Below are 16,110 nucleotides of genomic sequence, written 5' to 3'. Positions count from 1 at the left end.
ACTAATTGCGCGGCAAAACATATCAGAGCAATTGGACAAAATGCGCGGCAAAGGTTATTGGGGACGTTAATGATGTCTTGGCAAAGAAAAACAGACAAATGCATGTACAATGTTCGTTTTTATTCACAATAAAACAAATAAAATCAGCGCCAAGCAAAATTGTAAAAAGGATCATGTGGCTGGACTTTCATGACAATATCTACATGACGATGAGGACTCCATGCATTTACCCTGTGGAAATCTTGAGTTCTTTTTGTAACGAAGAATACGACAGAATGGAAAAATGTGAAGAGCCTTCATAACCCTTTAAAACCAATGTGTACAAACAGGGCGTTATTCAGCGTCGTCTTCGAACAAAGCTTTCTGCATGAGTTTTATAATTTCAATTTGTAGTTTCAATCGTTTTTCCCGTGGAATGTCCTTGGCCAACAAAGCCATGCTAGCAAAAAATAAGTCTTCGGAATCCCTTTTTCGGTCTAAAAAGTGAATATGTTTGTTTGATGTTCGTAATTACAGCACATATAATCATTTCACACCAAAAGTACTCTTCAATTCAGAATTACCTGTGGTCTCGTCAGAATTGTGCGTCAATTTTTGCCGTTTGGGAGAAGGGGGTACTAAACAAAGTTTCCATTAAAAAAAGTATTACACGTTAGCACCTGACAACGTATTACTAAGATGCGTCGATTTTTGAGTTACTAGGGAATTCTCCTCCTGAGAGTTTTGATTCATTTCTTTTGGTCCGTCAGTACACTGTATTTCGACGACATCTACGTCACCGTTCATGCTCATTATTTGTGATCTGAAATTCACAAAAGCATGTACAATGACCGCGTATTGTTAAGTAAGGGCAACAAAACGCATACTTTCGTGAATTTACGAAAGGGTCAATAAACGCCATCGGCTTCAACAAGCTCCATTGGTTGGTGACCGACATACCACTTTCAGATGAGAACGTATTTGTAACTTTACATTTTTCTCTGGCGTATTTGTCCCTCAGTGCCTTCCACCTTCTTTTGCATGCATCCACTGTTGACACAATTTATTATTTTTGTTTCAATAAAACTACCCAAGAATGCATTCTTTTACCACTAGCGTTTTTAAATGACGCGGACACTTCTACCCATGATTGGTCACGTATTCGTCTATCGCGGTACGACTGCAGAGTACAATTGTAAATACTTGGATGTTTTCCGACCACTGAAACCAGTAGATCATCAGTGAAGTTAAACCCTGGCATATCTGAAACGCGCCCGAAGCAACTTCAGCTAAACAATTCCCTACCACGTTTGCTCCTGTGCGAAGCCATGTGCAAGTAGTAAGTAGGCCTACTGTTATCCCGAGACTGCGCTCTATCTCTGCTTGCGCTTGACAAAGTTCGAAATGAAACAATGCCAAACAATAGTGTCATAGTGACAAAACAAATGCTGTGTTTGGACACAACAACTCCAGTTTGCATTTACCTCTTTTGGCATTAAAGTTGGAAAAACAGTCGCTTTAAATTCCCTACTCTGCAGGCAGTTAAAACAGCGATTAGGCACTCCAGCTTGCCTCCGCTAAACTAAGCGACAAAACACGCCGACATACGCGTGCACGCGGTCGAACACTCATGTCTTCGTTGTCTGAGCGAAAAAGCTGTTCAAGCGTGAAAGGTGTCGACTTAAAAAGAAGAAAGGGATAAGTTTAAGCTTTTTGGTTGGTTTTTGCGTGTCTGCAGCGGCACTGGCTCGAGGCTCATCGGCGCCTGTTGGGATGCGGTTTTAAGCGCGATCAAATTTATCGCGCAGGCAATCGGGACAAACCATAACCTGTAACATGTCCTGTTGGTGATTTGTGACGATGCTACCATAGAATACTAATTTATGATGCTATACACTGCTAAATTAAATTCTATGTGCAATTGAAATCGTTGTTGTAGTTGTTAAACAAATCTTTTCATAGCTATCATGAACACAACAATATCGCTTGCGTTCTTGCTACTGGTAAATTTTCCTGGGTGCATTCAACAAGAGTTTGTCATAGAAAAACACAAACCATACATTGCTGAACCTGTGCTTCCCGAGCGACCGTTTGTTGCTGTTTGGAACATTAACTCTGGAAAGTGTGGATCAGAATATGGTGTAAATGTGGATTTGTCATCTTTTGACATAGTAAACAACCCAAATGAAACAAGTGACGGTGACAACATGGTGATTTTTTATAGGATGCAGATGGGACTCTATCCATTTATTGACACTGATGGCACACCAGTGAATGGTGGCATTCCGCAACTTGGTGACATAGGTGCACATTACAAGAAATGTGTCGAGGACATAGAAGCTTTCATCCCAAAAAAAGATTTCAGTGGAATTGCAGTTATTGACTGGGAAAACTGGAAACCTATATGGCACCACAATGGCTTCGGTCATGGTCTTATTTATCAAAATGCCTCCATTAATAAAGTACGAAAGGAGCATCCAAATTGGAACACAACCCAGGTGGCTATTCAAGCTGAAAAGGAGTTTGAGGTTGCTGGCAAAAACTTCATGCTTGGAACATTAGCCATGGCTGAGTTAATGAGGCCAAAGGCCAAATGGGGCTACTATCTGTTTCCTGATTGCTGGAACTATGCAAAAATTGGAAGCGATTATTCTTGCTCTGACAAAACAGTTGATTTTAACAACCAACTTCAATGGCTATTTGATAAGAGCACAGGGCTATACCCATCTACATATGTTGGTTTGTGCTTTAAAAACTCAAACAACACTGTTCTTTATGCTGGAAATCGCATTAGAGAGGCACTAAGAGTTGATGCCAATCGCCAATCTGATGTTGCCATTCCAATTTATGGCTATAACAACCTTGTGTATCGACAAACTAGAGAATTTCTCACAAAAGAGGATGTAGTCCACAGTTCTGGGATTGCAGCAGCACTTGGTGCATCTGGTGTTGTACTATGGGGAGACAAAATGCAAGTTAGTAAAGCTTGGTGTCAGAAATTAAAAGAATATGTGGAACATGTACTTGGCCCATACCTCAAAATGGCTTCAGATACAGCTGCTGTTTGTAGCATTGAAATGTGCAGTGGTCATGGAAGATGTGTTTTAAGTAATGAGGAGAGTGATTTTTCTCGAAGACCTCCCAAGCTGTTTGCATACTTTATTGAGTATGCTATACCTGGGTATGGCAACTACACTTACAAATGCCAGTGTTATGATGGCTTTACTGGAACACACTGCCAAAAATTTAACCAACTTCCCTAAATAGTATTATTTACAATTGCATTGTTTTGTGTACTTTTGTTCATGAAAACTACATACTAAATATTCTTTCATTTTTGTTGAATATCTTATGTCATGCTGTGCCCAATCTAATTTCTAAAAGCTATTTGTTTTTTCATATTTGTGCAAATATTAGTTCGTTTTTTTCTGTTACACAAGTGTTTCATTGCCAACTAATTTTTTTATTGATTACAATGAAGGTTTTCATATTGCTTTTTAGAGATTATTTTTACTTGCCTTTGTCACTGATTTTTTTTTCATTTTCCCGATTTGTATTGCAGATTTATTATGATGGTAAACTAGTAGGAAATTGATTTGTTCAGTGATGGAGGTCATTGACCTTACTTTCAACTAGCCATGTTTGAGAAAAAGGGTATATAACTGTATTGTCTGTAACAGCGATTAGGCACTCTAGCTTGCCTCCGCTAAACTAAGGGACAAAACACGCCGACATATGCGTGCACACGGTCGAACACAAGAAAGGGATAAGTTGAAGCTTCTCAGTTGGTTTTTGCGTGTCTGCAGTGGCGCTGGCTCGAGCCTCACCGGCGCCTGTTGCGATGTAGTTTTAAGCGTGATCAAATTTATCGCAATGGCAATCAGGACATAACATAACCTGTAACATGTCCTGTTGGTGATTTGTTACGCTACTACGATGCCACCATAAAATTCAACTAATTTATGATGCTATACACTGCTAAATTCAATTCTATGTACAATTAAAATCGTTGTTGTAGGTGTTAAACAAATCTTTTTATAGCAATCATGGACACAACAATATCGCTTGCGTTCTTGCTACTGGTAAATTTTCCTGGGTGCATTCAACAAGAGTTTGTCATAGAAAAACAAAAACCATACATTGCTGAACCTGTGCTCCCTGAGCGACCGTTTGTTGCTGTTTGGAACATCAATTCTGGAAAATGTGGATCAGAATATGGTGTAAATGTGGATTTGTCATCTTTTGACATAGTAAACAACCCAAATGAAACAAGTGACGGTGACAACATGGTGATTTTTTATAGCACGCAGATCGGACTCTATCCATTTATTGACACCGATGGCACACCAGTGAATGGTGGCATTCCGCAACTTGGTGACATAGGTGCACATTACAAGAAATGTGTCGAGGACATAGAAGCTTTCATCCCACAAAAAGATTTCAGTGGAATTGCAGTTATTGACTGGGAAAACTGGAAACCTATATGGCACCACAATGGCTTCGGTCATGGTCTTATTTATCAAAATGCCTCCATTAATAAAGTACGAAAGGAGCATCCAAATTGGAACGCAACCCAGGTGGCTATTCAAGCTGAAAAGGAGTTTGAGGTTGCTGGCAAAAACTTCATGCTTGGAACATTAGCCATTGCTGAGTTAATGAGGCCAAAGGCCAAATGGGGCTACTATCTGTTTCCTGATTGCTGGAACTATGCAAAAAATGGAAGTGATTATTCTTGCTCTGACAAAACAGTTGATTTTAACAACCAACTTCAATGGCTATTTGATAAGAGCACAGGGCTATATCCATCTACATATGTTGGTTTGTGGTTTAAAAACTCAAACAACACTGTTCTTTATGCTGGAAATCGCATTAGAGAGGCACTAAGAGTTGATGCCAATCGCCAATCTGATGTTGCCATTCCAATTTATGGCTATAACAACCTTGTGTATCGACAAACTAGAGAGTTTCTCACAAAAGAGGATGTAGTCCACAGTTCTGGGATTGCAGCAGCACTTGGTGCATCTGGTGTTGTACTATGGGGAGACAAAATGCAAGTTAGTAAAGCTTGGTGTCAGAAATTAAAAGAATATGTTGAAGATGTACTTGGCCCATACCTCAAAATGGCTTCAGATACAGCTGCTGTTTGTAGCATTGAAATGTGCAGTGGTCATGGAAGATGTGTTTTAAGTAATGAGGAGAGTGATTTTTCGCGAAGACCTCCCAAGCTGTTTGCATACTTTATTGAGTATGCCATACCTGGGTATGGCAACTACACTTACAAATGCCAGTGTTATGATGGTTTTACTGGAACACACTGCCAAAAATTTAACCAACTTCCCTAAATAGTATTATTTACAATTGCATTGTTTTGTGTACTTTTGGTCATGAAAACTTTGTACTAAATATTCTTTCATTCTTATTGAATATCTTATGTCATGCTGTGCCGAATCTAATTTCTAAAAGCTATATTTTTTTTCATATTTGTGCAAATATTAGTTCGTTTTTTTCTGTTACATAAATGTTTCATTGCCAACTAATTTTTTCATTGATTGCAATAAAAGTTTTCATATTGCTGTGTGGAGATTATTTTTACTTGCCTTTGTCACTGATTTTTCATTTTCCTGATTTGTATTGCAGATTTATCATGATGGTAAACTAGTGGGAAATTGATTTGTTAAGTGATGGAGGTCATTGACCTTACTTCCAACCAGCCATGTTCGAGAAAAAAGGTATGTAACTGTATTGTTTGTAAATATATTTTGTGTTATTTTTTGAAATTTTTATTTAAAATCGTTATTTGTAACTTTGCAATTAACCATTTTTTTCAGTTTTGGTTAATTATAAATAAACATGTATCAATATATAGGTGATGAATTAGCTAGTTTAATAAGTTGAATCATTTCTGTTTGCATCTATATTTATTTTCTAGAAAAAAGTTTCCGATTGGGTTTCTCCTTCTTTCATAGATACTACCTCAAACACCATGGTATAACATTTATTTTCCAATGTATTTTTCTGTTGTACTATCCTAACAGCATAAAATGCTTGAAGAAGCTTGTGTGCTTCTTTTATAATGCCCATAAAGGTAATTTTGAGTGTTTTGCTGTATGAGGTTCAAGAGAATTAATTTAAATGGTTCATGTAGTTCAACTAAATCTGTTGTGATTTTTTTCAGAAAGCAAGTAGTACCAAGCGCAAGTTTTTACGACACAAGTCATGTGATATTTCCAAACAACCACCCGACAGTGGACAAACATGGCTGCAGCGATATGCACCTGTTACAGAGGTAAGTATAATGGAATGCAAAAACAATACAATCACAACAGGATGCCATCTTTAGTGCAGCTATGCTAACAGATTTCATATATATATATATAAATTTAGTTGGTGACAAATACCTGCTGGGGTTATTATAAAGTTGATTAAAAACTGGGCACCACCCAAATAAATGCTCCAAACTTTGGCTTTAAAAATTCATTTTTTAGGATGAGCTTGCAGTGCACAAAAAGAAAGTACTTGAAGTAGACTCTTGGCTAGATTCACAGCACTCACACAAAAAGGTAACAAACCAAGAAAGTTTAATAAAGCTGCAACACAGATTTATAAGGATATGTTTAAATTAATGTTCCTGTTTTTGTTGCATATTTAAGTACAAAACTGTGGTCTTGATTAGTTCATTGACAATCCTGTTTGCAGAGAGGTGGGGTAAATATGTGCTGTTAACTATTTTTACAGAGTGGAGCACCAATATTACTGCTCACTGGGCCATCTGGTTGTGGCAAAACAGCCACACTCATGGTGGTGGCAAGAAAACATGGAATTCAAGTGGAAGAGTGGATTAACCCTCTCACAACTCCGTTCAATGTGACCAAACAAGCTGGTAACAATTTGGGAAAAATTTGCTTACAAATATTTTCCTGCAATTTCTCTCAAAAGTGCTGTTATTGGCATTTATTTTGTTTGTTTAACATGTTCATTGAAAAAGAATTTGTTTAAATCGATAAAAAGTTCTTCAAATTAGTTAGAAGCGATAGCATCCACCTCAGAACACTAAACATGCCAACAACTTTTAAATGACATTGCCATGGCAACTAATTAACCAGTTCCCTACCATACTCTAATAAAAGAACATTTATTCTTCCATGCTCACTATTTTTTGTGATCATGCAACACCCAATTACATTTTCCAGTGCTTTCAGCGGACTGTTAAAAAAATAATTTTGCTTGTTACGCACAGAATATTGCTGTAGTTTTAGGGCAGAAAGAAACATTACGGTTGGTTTGGTTCAAATCTAAGTTTTTATTTTTATATTTCCCGCAGGCTTGAAGTATGAGTCTCAAAACGTGCAGTTCGAGGAATTCCTATTCCGCTGTGGGAAATACCCCTCACTGGTTCTGAATGTTAACAACAAATCTACTGTAAAACCTCAAACTGAAGGTTCTCAAAAACTTGTGCTCTTGGAAGAACTGCCGCAGTATATTTACCAAGACCCCCCTTGTTTTAAAGACATACTGAGGTTCGGTGCATGTAGGATTTTTTGCAGCAAAACGTTTTGCATTTGAAATCCTTTGCAAATTACATGCTCCAACATAAATTTCACACTTGTATAAAATTATTCTTTTGAATAACTCTGAAACTGACGATACAGTTATAATATATGTGCTACTAAATAAGATATTGCAGCATGTGATACTTTCTGTGCAATTTAGCACCTTTTTTTTAATAATAAACAGTTTTTATACCTGAATCTTGCAGAAAATACAAGTTGACTCAGAGACGCCCCTTAGTGGTTATTCTGAGTGACGGAAGTTCTATGGATTCAGTAAAAAGGCAGCTCATATCCCGCGAGTTCCAACATAGTGCTGGCATTACACAAATTGCGTAAGTTGTTTGCACATCGTGTACCTTGTTCTCTGCATTTGTGTCTAACATATGGCATTGTGGCTTGTGGGTGCATGTTATCTGAATAAGCAATATATACTGATGATGCACAAGCGAAATATATACGTCAATTTAAATCTTGTGAAACAAACGACTTATAATTTGTTACAGAAGTGGGTACAAATATTTGGTGTTAAGTCTCTGTTTGCCATATCGGGAGAAGATTTTAATATAATAAACCTTTTAATAATATAAATTTCTTTTCCGGTTACTTCACATTAGACAACACTTTTATGTTTATAATTTTTTAGGTTCAACGCAATTTCGGCGACTCTTATGTCCAAGACGCTGAGTCGAGTTGCTCAGCTGGAACGGCGAAACTTAGGCAAAGAAGAACTTTCGATGCTTTCGGGAGCATGTGCGGGGGACATCCGGGCAGCTATTAACGCTCTACAGTTCTCCTCCCAATCAGGTTGCGTTTATCTTCTATGTAGCTGTTAAATTACACAGTAAACTATCAATGTGATGTTTATATGGGATTGGGTAAAAGTGTAATTTATCAATCCTCGTTGGATTCGAACTAAAGTTGCGCAGTGACGAAATTGTTTTATTTTTACATACGTTGTGATGATGTCAGCGTATGTGTGGTGACTTACTTTCCTGACAAAGACAAATGGGTCCACGGCGGTTTGTGAACCACTTTCTAAAGATTCACATTAGCCATAAATTTACTGCGAGTTCTCCAAGTGAATTAAAAATAATAATTTTTTTGGTGATTGGTAGCAGTTTGCAAATAACCGACCCTCTGGTTCAAAAAATAACGTACATTGAAACAACTCTCACTTGCACAAGAAAATGACCACCCTAACCGCATGTTATAAACACTCAGAGGCATTAACCGTCAAGTCATTGAAGTCCTCGTCATCCAAGAAGGTGAAGAGTGTAGCTCTCGGTGGAAAAGACACCACACTTATATTGTTTCGCGCCCTTGGAAAAATACTTTACTGCAAACGTAAGTAAGCTTTCCTATTTGTTTTGTGTGTAATATGAAGTGGCGTTGTTGCGTCAATATTTTTTAGTGACTATAGAAAGATCAAGAGGATATATTAACTTTTTTTTATTTTCACTTCTCGTTAATCCGTGTCGCCATAGTACAATTTATCCGCAACTTTGAATGATAGGAGATGGCGACGCCAAGGCATCAAAATGCAGCGATTCCAAAACCTTCAGGGACCCGTTGCTGATTCAACCGGAGGTACAGAAGTTCATGTAAAGTACAGAACAAAACGTGGTCTATTATTTATTTGTTTTTAACGTTTATTTTGTAGTTAACAATCCCATAAACGTGCGTTTTTAAAGATAACTGTCTTCTTTGTAATCTTGAAAACCAGCACAGAAATCATATTGCATAGTTTTGTTTCTCCATAGGAAGTTATAGATCAATGCTGTTTGTCGGGCAAAGCGTTCGGGCTTTTCCTACATCACAACTACATGCCATTTTTTGAACACAATCCCGTTGAAGATTTGTCGACCGCAGCCGACTACTTTAGTCTTGCCGATCTCATGAACTCCCCACTGACCTCTAGTGACCCGTCATCTGGAGCAGGGGTTGTTCTTGATCGATATGAAGGTAACTTATTATTGGCAGTGCTAAATGCTGTTTTTTTTTCACTTCAGGTCACTTGACGTTAGATAATTTTCTGCCCCTAAGTTGTATTAGAGCAAAAGTGTCGCTAATTCTAATCTCGTTTGGAAAAACTGTGTAAGCTCGAATTCTAGTAGTCAAATTTTCGGTTTTATTAAAAACGCTACTTTGTCCAACGCCCTTGATGCGCTTTCACCATCCCAATTGTATATCGCAAAATGATTCAATCTTGGCGTATACCTCGTTCCCATTCTCAGTTTAATGCAAAAAAAAGATATAGTTTGTGTTGAAAATGACTTGTATTTTAAAAACCCAAGCACATTTAATTTAAAATTGAAAAACGCTGAAAAAAATCTAATTGTCCAAGTCTTCTTCAATCAGGTATTCTGGCTGCCCGAGGTTTAATTTACTCCAATTCGATGAGAGCTACCGCCGAACTTTGTTCCAAAGCAACTGGTTCATGGCGACCCTTGCACAAACCAAGCTGGTATCAGGTATTATAGTCATGCATATTACGCAAAAAATCTGTATCTTACGATTCGCAATCTGACTTAAATGTCTAGGATTTTTTTGATAAAGTTGTCGTGCAAACAAACTGCTATAGCACTATAGTGTGTGAATATGGAACTTTAGGCGTGTTTTTGAAAACCTGGTACTTTTTGCCAATATTTCCCATTTCAATAGTTGTCGATCAAAAGTTTTTCCGAAAATATGCAACCATTTTTGAAAAATAGTTACTTTATGAAGTCACAATTGAATACACTTTCAACTCAAGTTTATAAAAGTTGACAAATAAACGATTACGTCATCAGGTGTCAAAAAAGCAGCAGGAGAATATGGTGAACGTATCGTGCAGCTTCTGGAAGCTTCGGCAACCCCCACAGGAACTTCTGTGCACCACACTCCCCTACCTACTTCACTTACGCGCTCAACATAGTTGCGATCCTGTACAACGCATGTTGTTAAACGACGTGGTTGCCTTGCCAAAGTGGAAACTGTTCAAAAGGTTTGCTGATTCTCACTAGACAGTTAAGAATACTTAATGATGTGTTCAATGAACAAATTCTGTTTATGTTGTCTATAGTAAGCACGTATTTAAAGGGTGTGTTGATTTATTCTCTGTATGGCCTTAAGATTAACAATGAGATATCGATATGGGCTATACATACTCAATAAGTATTGCTTATATTCTCCAGCCAATACTGAATCCACAGTAATCATTGTTAAAAAACACTGTGTCGACCACTGTTGTATAAAATAATCTTTTGCAATCTGATACATATATAACCTAGTGTCCACCCTGTAAAATGTGCACACCAGTACCGATCCATTAATTGAGAAAATTGTTTGTTGTTTATTCATAGCTCTGCCGATAACCGTGTTGGTGAACAACTTGCTGGCGACGACTCGCTCGAATTGACGGAGCAAGCTGAAAACCCAGTGAGAAAAGTTACGGCGGAAGAAGAAACACCCGGTGTCGTTGACGAAGCGATAGAAATAGAAGAATTTAGCGACTGAACCCTTCTTTGCCGTTTTTCTCCGTTTTTTTTTCTGCAATAAAAACTGTTGTTTCTATATGCTGGTTTGTTTGTTGCAAAGAAATTGGTTTAGTACATCAATGAGTTAATAACCGGCCCCACCAGGGCCTCTGACCGTAAAGGGGGGCCGTGAATTAAGGGAGTCAACGCCACGTATCTTTTTACTGAAGTGGGTTTTTTAATCATGAGTATTGATTTTTTTCACCTCATTTCCGTAAATTCGAAACCATGCTCTTGAAAGATTTGGAGTGACATTCTTGTCTTGGGATATTCTTTATTAACGCTCTGTGGTGAAAGTGGAATTTCGAATGTTGAAAAGAGAACGTCAATTTGAAAATAACTCGAAGTATACAATTAACCCTATTTGGATCACAAACTCTTCATTTTTCAATGTTGACAAATTTAAGTGCACATTGGTTGCATAGAAACTTTGTTATCTTAACCCTGTAAGGTTGTCATTTCTACTAGTCTATGTCTCACTTTTGTTATTTTCTATTTAATTCGATTTAATTTATCTTTTCTTTCCATCTGAAGTCTCGCCGACGCAGACGGTAAACGTTTATATAATACAATATACGTTATTTTTGTGTCAGAAGGATAATTTCTAAAACTACCATCCCCGGCAACAGTATACACTGACTAATCTGTCCGGAATTTTTTTGTAAAAATACAGCTCACTAGGTCGATATTCTTTTTATTTCGACATGCTTTGAATAAAGTTGAATCATGTAGATCAACCTGTAACAGAATATGGTTAGTGACTGAGGTCACAAGAAAAAAACAGTAAATTTTAGCAAAGTAAAGACAACACACAAAGCCTGTTTTTCTATGATACACCGAGTACATTGTTAATCCTTACCTTAATTATAATTTTCCTTGGTTCTTTCGTCCTCCTGAACTTCCGCTTCACGAAGAAGTTGGATAACATTAAGAATTATGTCATCATTCATATCCTCCCTATCCTCTTCTGCATAAAAATATAGCTGCTACATTTGTAAACGATGTTTCGTCAAAATGCACTAATATCTTGTAACTAAAACCCATGCTTAATAAACGATATCGTGAAATATCAAATCAACAACATTTTTACCTGATTGTTCGCTTTTGGTATCACGCCAAAATCTTTAATAAAAAACAGTATTAAACAAACGATTTAATAATCTCCATGAAGAAATAGTTTGTGGATGTGATTGACAAAATGGAAATATCAACAAAATTATGGTGGTGATGGATTTTTTATAAATTCATACAAAACAAGAGCAAGTAGGCCCCTAATCCTATGAACTGTCAGAAGTTATTTTCAAAAGAAATAAACTTTATATATATTGAAACAACACTAAAATCTTAATGCAGCAGTAACATATATTTTCTTATTTGCCTTTAATTCAATAAATATAACATCTGTAACTTCGGGAGATATATCGAATTCAAAACAAAACACGTAATCAGTCGTTGCCTCGCAACAAACCGTATTACAGCTATGCAAATACTTGCGGATTAAGACTCAACATTTTATTCTGAATTAGCAAAAAAATGAGCGGTTCATGCTCACCTTCTGCTCAGTGATTCTCCCAAATCAATCACAAACAGAAACACAAGCAGCAAAGTCAGCAACGTTTTCGATTTCATCTGCGAAAAATATCAGTTAAGATCGTCTTTAAAACGTTTAACCAAACATAACTTACCTTCTTGTATCTCCAATATACTGAATGAATCGAGTCAACGCTTGAGCGAGTCCATATAAGTATCAACCCACACATTAAATCAGACAGGAAAGATAGCTTTCCCGTCTCGCCATCTTTGTTCGCGTATCTTCTTTACCACAATTATTTTCAGAGGAGAGGATTCACCCACGTTTCCCCCCTCCTACCTTGATAAAGATTATTTCCAAGTGGAGACTTCCCTCCAACTCCCACTGTTGAGTCACAACGCACCGTGAAACGTGGTTTCTGCTCAGCTGCCACACCATATGTTCTTAGATATACAGTTTGACAGCAAAGCACATGCTAATAACTATAAGTACGCCAATAGTTCAAATAGATCTTCCACTCATTATATCTGACAGTTTCTTCATGCCAACATTGAATCTAATTTGTTGTTAAGGAATATGTTCGGCTGAGCCTCTGCTGGTTGGTCATTATGCCTCAGCGATCGCAACGAAAATGAAATAATACCACTATGTCGCTAATTCAGACAGAAAAGATATTTAGTGAATTAATTGAAGTATAATGAGGTGTTGCTTCTTCCACCAACAATTAGAATCTCTCAAACACATAAAGTGCCGTCATAACCCTTGTCTGATGGTGCGGGGTTGTCGAGCCTTTCGTGTACAAAGTTCAAACAAGCTTGAAACTTTTAGCATTGAATTCGCACAGCTAATAAACTTCCACACATAATGCTCGTAGGCAGTGGCGGATCTAGGGGGGTGTTTGGGTGTCAGAACACCCCCCTCAGCAATGTGCTATATTGTTTTGAGGGGTGTAAAACTGCGGTTAGCATTACGCAACGCAGGAGCGAACACTTCGGGCCAGTGTTCGTCTCCGCAATTTCTTTGTTAATCAGTCGCGCCCGCCGCGTTCACTTCACGCGGCGATGACCGCTTTCGAAACAATTATTTGCTGTGCCGTTCATACTCGAAAACCGTTTTAAAAATAATTATTACAAAAGTTATGTTGTTTGTTGTCACAACGCCAAGAAATCAACACAAATTAAATGAAAAATGGCTTTGAACAACTATTTTTGCCGATTTTATCCACGAGCGCGGAAATTATGTCGCTACAGTATTTGATAAGTGCAAGGCCACTTAAACGTTCCTGCCCCATCGTACAGATTAAAGACTATCTGCGAAGATTACAGCAGTTGTTACTGGAAGCGTCCAGAATATCTAAAACGTCCGTCGTTACGGTGGCCACGAAGAGGAAAACACTGCGTACCGCATAACCTGATGGTTGACACAACTTTGCCAAAAATTCGCTGTAGAGGCTGCTTCACCAGAGAAATACTTGAACAGCTTTGACTGATGCATGTTGCTATATTGTTTCGGTTTCGATTAAACTTTACTGGACAAACTAAATTATTTTGCGGCAAGTGCTGCAGCATTTTATTGCGTTCTCCAGAAAATGTGACGTAATAATCTACAGACGAAAAATCCCCCATTGTCACAAAACAATGATACTACAGGAACAAGGAGATAAACTAATGACATTTCCAATCAGGACATTCTCCAGATAAGCCTCGCTCGCGACAAACTTCTTGCGATTTGTATATTGTCCTGAATCTAATTACACGCAACGAAGACGGAAATAGTCTAGCGCTTAGGGTGTTTTTTTTTCACCGCCAGATACCTATGTTAGCCTAAGCCAAACGCGATTATTGGCGTAGTTTAGCAAAACCAAACGAGATTATTGGCGTATTGTAGCCTAAGCCAAACGCGAAATTGGCGTGACCAAACTCGGACAACCCCCTCGTTTTTTTTCTAGATCCGCCACTGCTCGTAGGCTATTCCTTATTGATATATAGCTATAATGTGACGTAACAACGCTTAAAACTTAATAACGCGGAACACAATTAACACGTACTTGCGATTTGAGAGTGTACATTATATGTAATAGTAAACCATGTCAAGTCGGACTCTTTCAATTTATGATGAGACGAGCCTTAGCACCGCCGGCAAATAATGAATTCTAACACCCTTTCAGAGCTTCAAAGGGAGTAAAAACACCATCAGCGCCAGTATATTTATTGCAGAAATATTAATTTCGCCTATTGGCATCTTAAGTTTCTGTATTATTCAAATAGAATAACACCCTTCGTTTTTTTTAATTTACGATAAATTAAAGTATTGTTGGAACTGTTTTTAGTACCAAGGTGCTCTGGCACGCTGTCGGTCATGTTCCACACACAGTTTGAGAAACCCTGCCATATTATGTGACTACATAATGCGTAAAATGCTGGATTTCACCGACAATGTCATGTGATCTACATTGCAAAAGGTCCTCACACCGGCACATTTGTTCTCTGTCGAGGGCCCTGGGCTGTAAACATGTGTACAGATTGTTTAACTTATGAAGTCTCATTAGTGCAGCTGGTAACTGACGACGTTCTTGCCGGCTAACTAGCCAGACATAGTCTATTCTAGTTTGTGGTGACTTTTCAATCGACGTCGTTCCATTACCAACCAAGAAACGAACTATTGCGTGCATATACTGTCTGCAGCTCACGTATTATATTGGCTCGTTGCTTGCAGGCAACATGATTTTCTTGACGCAGAGCCGACAACACTATTGGTTTACTTGGTGTGTGCCATTTTTGATGCCATTGTGCGCAATAGAGATTGAGCACATATCAAATATGTACTCCAACGAAATATTTTCCTCAAAAAGTTACTATTTTTTTGCAAAGTTTTTAACAACACTAAGCACCAATACACCAGCTGACCAAAACCAAACTAAGCATATTTCCCAATTTCGCACCAACAACTGAATGTATCTGTGCCCATTAAACCGTAATATGGACCATTAAGACTACCTATATTTAACACCTTCTGGCCTTCAAATAGGAGAAAATTTAGTGCATCGTTCTTGTAATACGGAAAATACATGACTTAACAGAGGAAGAGGAAAATAAATGCACAGTGACATTGCATTCTTAACCTTTTTAAGCAACAAATGCTCATTTCAGTGAGACTGTGGACGTGCTAGTTCGCAGCCTGTACTTGAGCAGACTGCAATTGCCAAAGCTTTTACTCCTACAATGCAACAGCGTTCCTTTAAATTTAGTTGTAGTTGCTTTGTGCGTTTCATTAGAATGAGTAGAAGTGGGCTTACGACTTCATATCATTTCGCCATGTTTGTCAAGAAACTCACGGTGAAATTGCTTTTGTTCAGCCCATTATCCTAACGCCCTTCAAAATAGCATTCGTGATATATGACGTCCATGCCTCAGGCAGCAATACAAGCTTGGCGGCTTTAGCAAGAAGGCGTCACACGTTAGGCACGAAAACTATTCAGCTGAGGTTAGCGGAGCGTTCAGGCGTGGCAAGGGAAGACTTGAGCTGTAATCACATG

The 16,110-nt window shown here is 38.0% G+C and overlaps 4 protein-coding genes and 1 long non-coding RNA gene across 8 annotated transcripts; 3 read left to right on the top strand and 2 right to left on the bottom strand.

Moving 5' to 3' along the window:
- Positions 1-105: 105 nt before the first annotated feature.
- On the bottom strand, positions 106-1,421 carry LOC145912326 (uncharacterized). Its single transcript, XM_082999753.1, has 5 exons — positions 1,090-1,421; positions 867-1,029; positions 675-802; positions 564-617; positions 106-476 (listed from the first exon to the last, which is right to left on the bottom strand). Exons 1-5 carry the CDS (start codon positions 1,238-1,240, stop codon positions 334-336), a joined length of 639 nt encoding a protein of 212 aa, XP_082855879.1. The 5' UTR covers positions 1,241-1,421; the 3' UTR covers positions 106-333.
- A 313-nt stretch (positions 1,422-1,734) lies between these two features.
- Positions 1,735-3,243, top strand: LOC145899529 (hyaluronidase-like). Of its 2 annotated transcripts, XM_082988379.1 has the most exons (2): positions 2,022-2,150; positions 2,204-3,243. In XM_082988379.1, the coding sequence occupies exon 2, from the start codon at positions 2,205-2,207 to the stop codon at positions 3,240-3,242; it is 1,038 nt and encodes a 345-aa protein (XP_082844505.1). In that variant the 5' UTR covers positions 2,022-2,150; position 2,204; the 3' UTR covers position 3,243. The 2 variants fall into 2 exon arrangements, with proteins under 2 accessions (XP_082844498.1, XP_082844505.1); XM_082988372.1 differs by having other exon boundaries at positions 1,735-3,243.
- Positions 3,244-3,540: 297 nt separating this feature from the next.
- Positions 3,541-11,057, top strand: LOC145899509 (cell cycle checkpoint protein RAD17-like). Of its 3 annotated transcripts, XM_082988346.1 has the most exons (15): positions 3,541-3,633; positions 5,617-5,708; positions 5,909-5,965; positions 6,155-6,265; positions 6,465-6,539; positions 6,715-6,859; positions 7,301-7,496; positions 7,736-7,861; positions 8,173-8,333; positions 8,751-8,873; positions 9,043-9,116; positions 9,290-9,491; positions 9,888-10,000; positions 10,319-10,512; positions 10,871-11,057. In XM_082988346.1, the coding sequence occupies exons 2-15, from the start codon at positions 5,661-5,663 to the stop codon at positions 11,022-11,024; spliced, it is 1,779 nt and encodes a 592-aa protein (XP_082844472.1). In that variant the 5' UTR covers positions 3,541-3,633; positions 5,617-5,660; the 3' UTR covers positions 11,025-11,057. The 3 variants fall into 3 exon arrangements, with proteins under 3 accessions (XP_082844472.1, XP_082844489.1, XP_082844481.1); XM_082988363.1 differs by lacking the exon at positions 5,617-5,708 and having other exon boundaries at positions 3,620-3,633; XM_082988355.1 differs by lacking the exon at positions 3,541-3,633 and having other exon boundaries at positions 5,611-5,708; positions 6,159-6,265.
- LOC145899545 (hyaluronidase-1-like) lies at positions 4,026-5,611 on the top strand. Its single transcript, XM_082988391.1, has one exon. It carries the CDS (start codon positions 4,026-4,028, stop codon positions 5,319-5,321), a length of 1,296 nt encoding a protein of 431 aa, XP_082844517.1. The 3' UTR covers positions 5,322-5,611.
- A 664-nt stretch (positions 11,058-11,721) lies between the features above and the next one.
- LOC145912980 (uncharacterized) lies at positions 11,722-12,804 on the bottom strand. The gene is made up of 5 exons (XR_014403326.1): positions 12,730-12,804; positions 12,597-12,673; positions 12,135-12,166; positions 11,904-12,011; positions 11,722-11,782 (listed from the first exon to the last, which is right to left on the bottom strand). It is a non-coding gene; the product is annotated as an uncharacterized LOC145912980 (long non-coding RNA).
- Between the last annotated feature and the right edge of the window lie 3,306 nt (positions 12,805-16,110).

The sequence above is a fragment of the Ascidia mentula genome, chromosome 1, assembly GCF_947561715.1.
Source record: "Ascidia mentula chromosome 1, kaAscMent1.1, whole genome shotgun sequence".
Taxonomy (NCBI): domain Eukaryota; kingdom Metazoa; phylum Chordata; class Ascidiacea; order Phlebobranchia; family Ascidiidae; genus Ascidia; species Ascidia mentula.
This window is presented reverse-complemented; position numbering and strand designations above follow the sequence as displayed.

What these genes read in the sequence shown, in the direction of transcription:
- LOC145899509 (XM_082988346.1), top strand. Translation starts at nt 5,661, where the DNA reads ATGGAGGTCATTGACCTTACTTCCAACCAGCCATGTTCGAGAAAAAAG. An exon ending in GATATGCACCTGTTACAGAG is followed by an intron (nt 6,266 to 6,464) that starts GTAAGTATAATG and finishes TTCATTTTTTAG; the next exon opens with GATGAGCTTGCAGTGCACAA. An exon ending in AAGTGGAAACTGTTCAAAAG is followed by an intron (nt 10,513 to 10,870) that starts GTTTGCTGATTC and finishes GTTTATTCATAG; the next exon opens with CTCTGCCGATAACCGTGTTG.
- LOC145899545 (XM_082988391.1), top strand. Translation starts at nt 4,026, where the DNA reads ATGGACACAACAATATCGCTTGCGTTCTTGCTACTGGTAAATTTTCCT.
- LOC145899529 (XM_082988372.1), top strand. Translation starts at nt 1,947, where the DNA reads ATGAACACAACAATATCGCTTGCGTTCTTGCTACTGGTAAATTTTCCT.
- LOC145912326 (XM_082999753.1), bottom strand. Translation starts at nt 1,240, where the DNA reads ATGCCAGGGTTTAACTTCACTGATGATCTACTGGTTTCAGTGGTCGGA. An exon ending in CCTTTCGTAAATTCACGAAA is followed by an intron (nt 803 to 866) that starts GTATGCGTTTTG and finishes TGTGAATTTCAG; the next exon opens with ATCACAAATAATGAGCATGA. An exon ending in TCAAAAATCGACGCATCTTA is followed by an intron (nt 618 to 674) that starts GTAATACGTTGT and finishes AACTTTGTTTAG; the next exon opens with TACCCCCTTCTCCCAAACGG.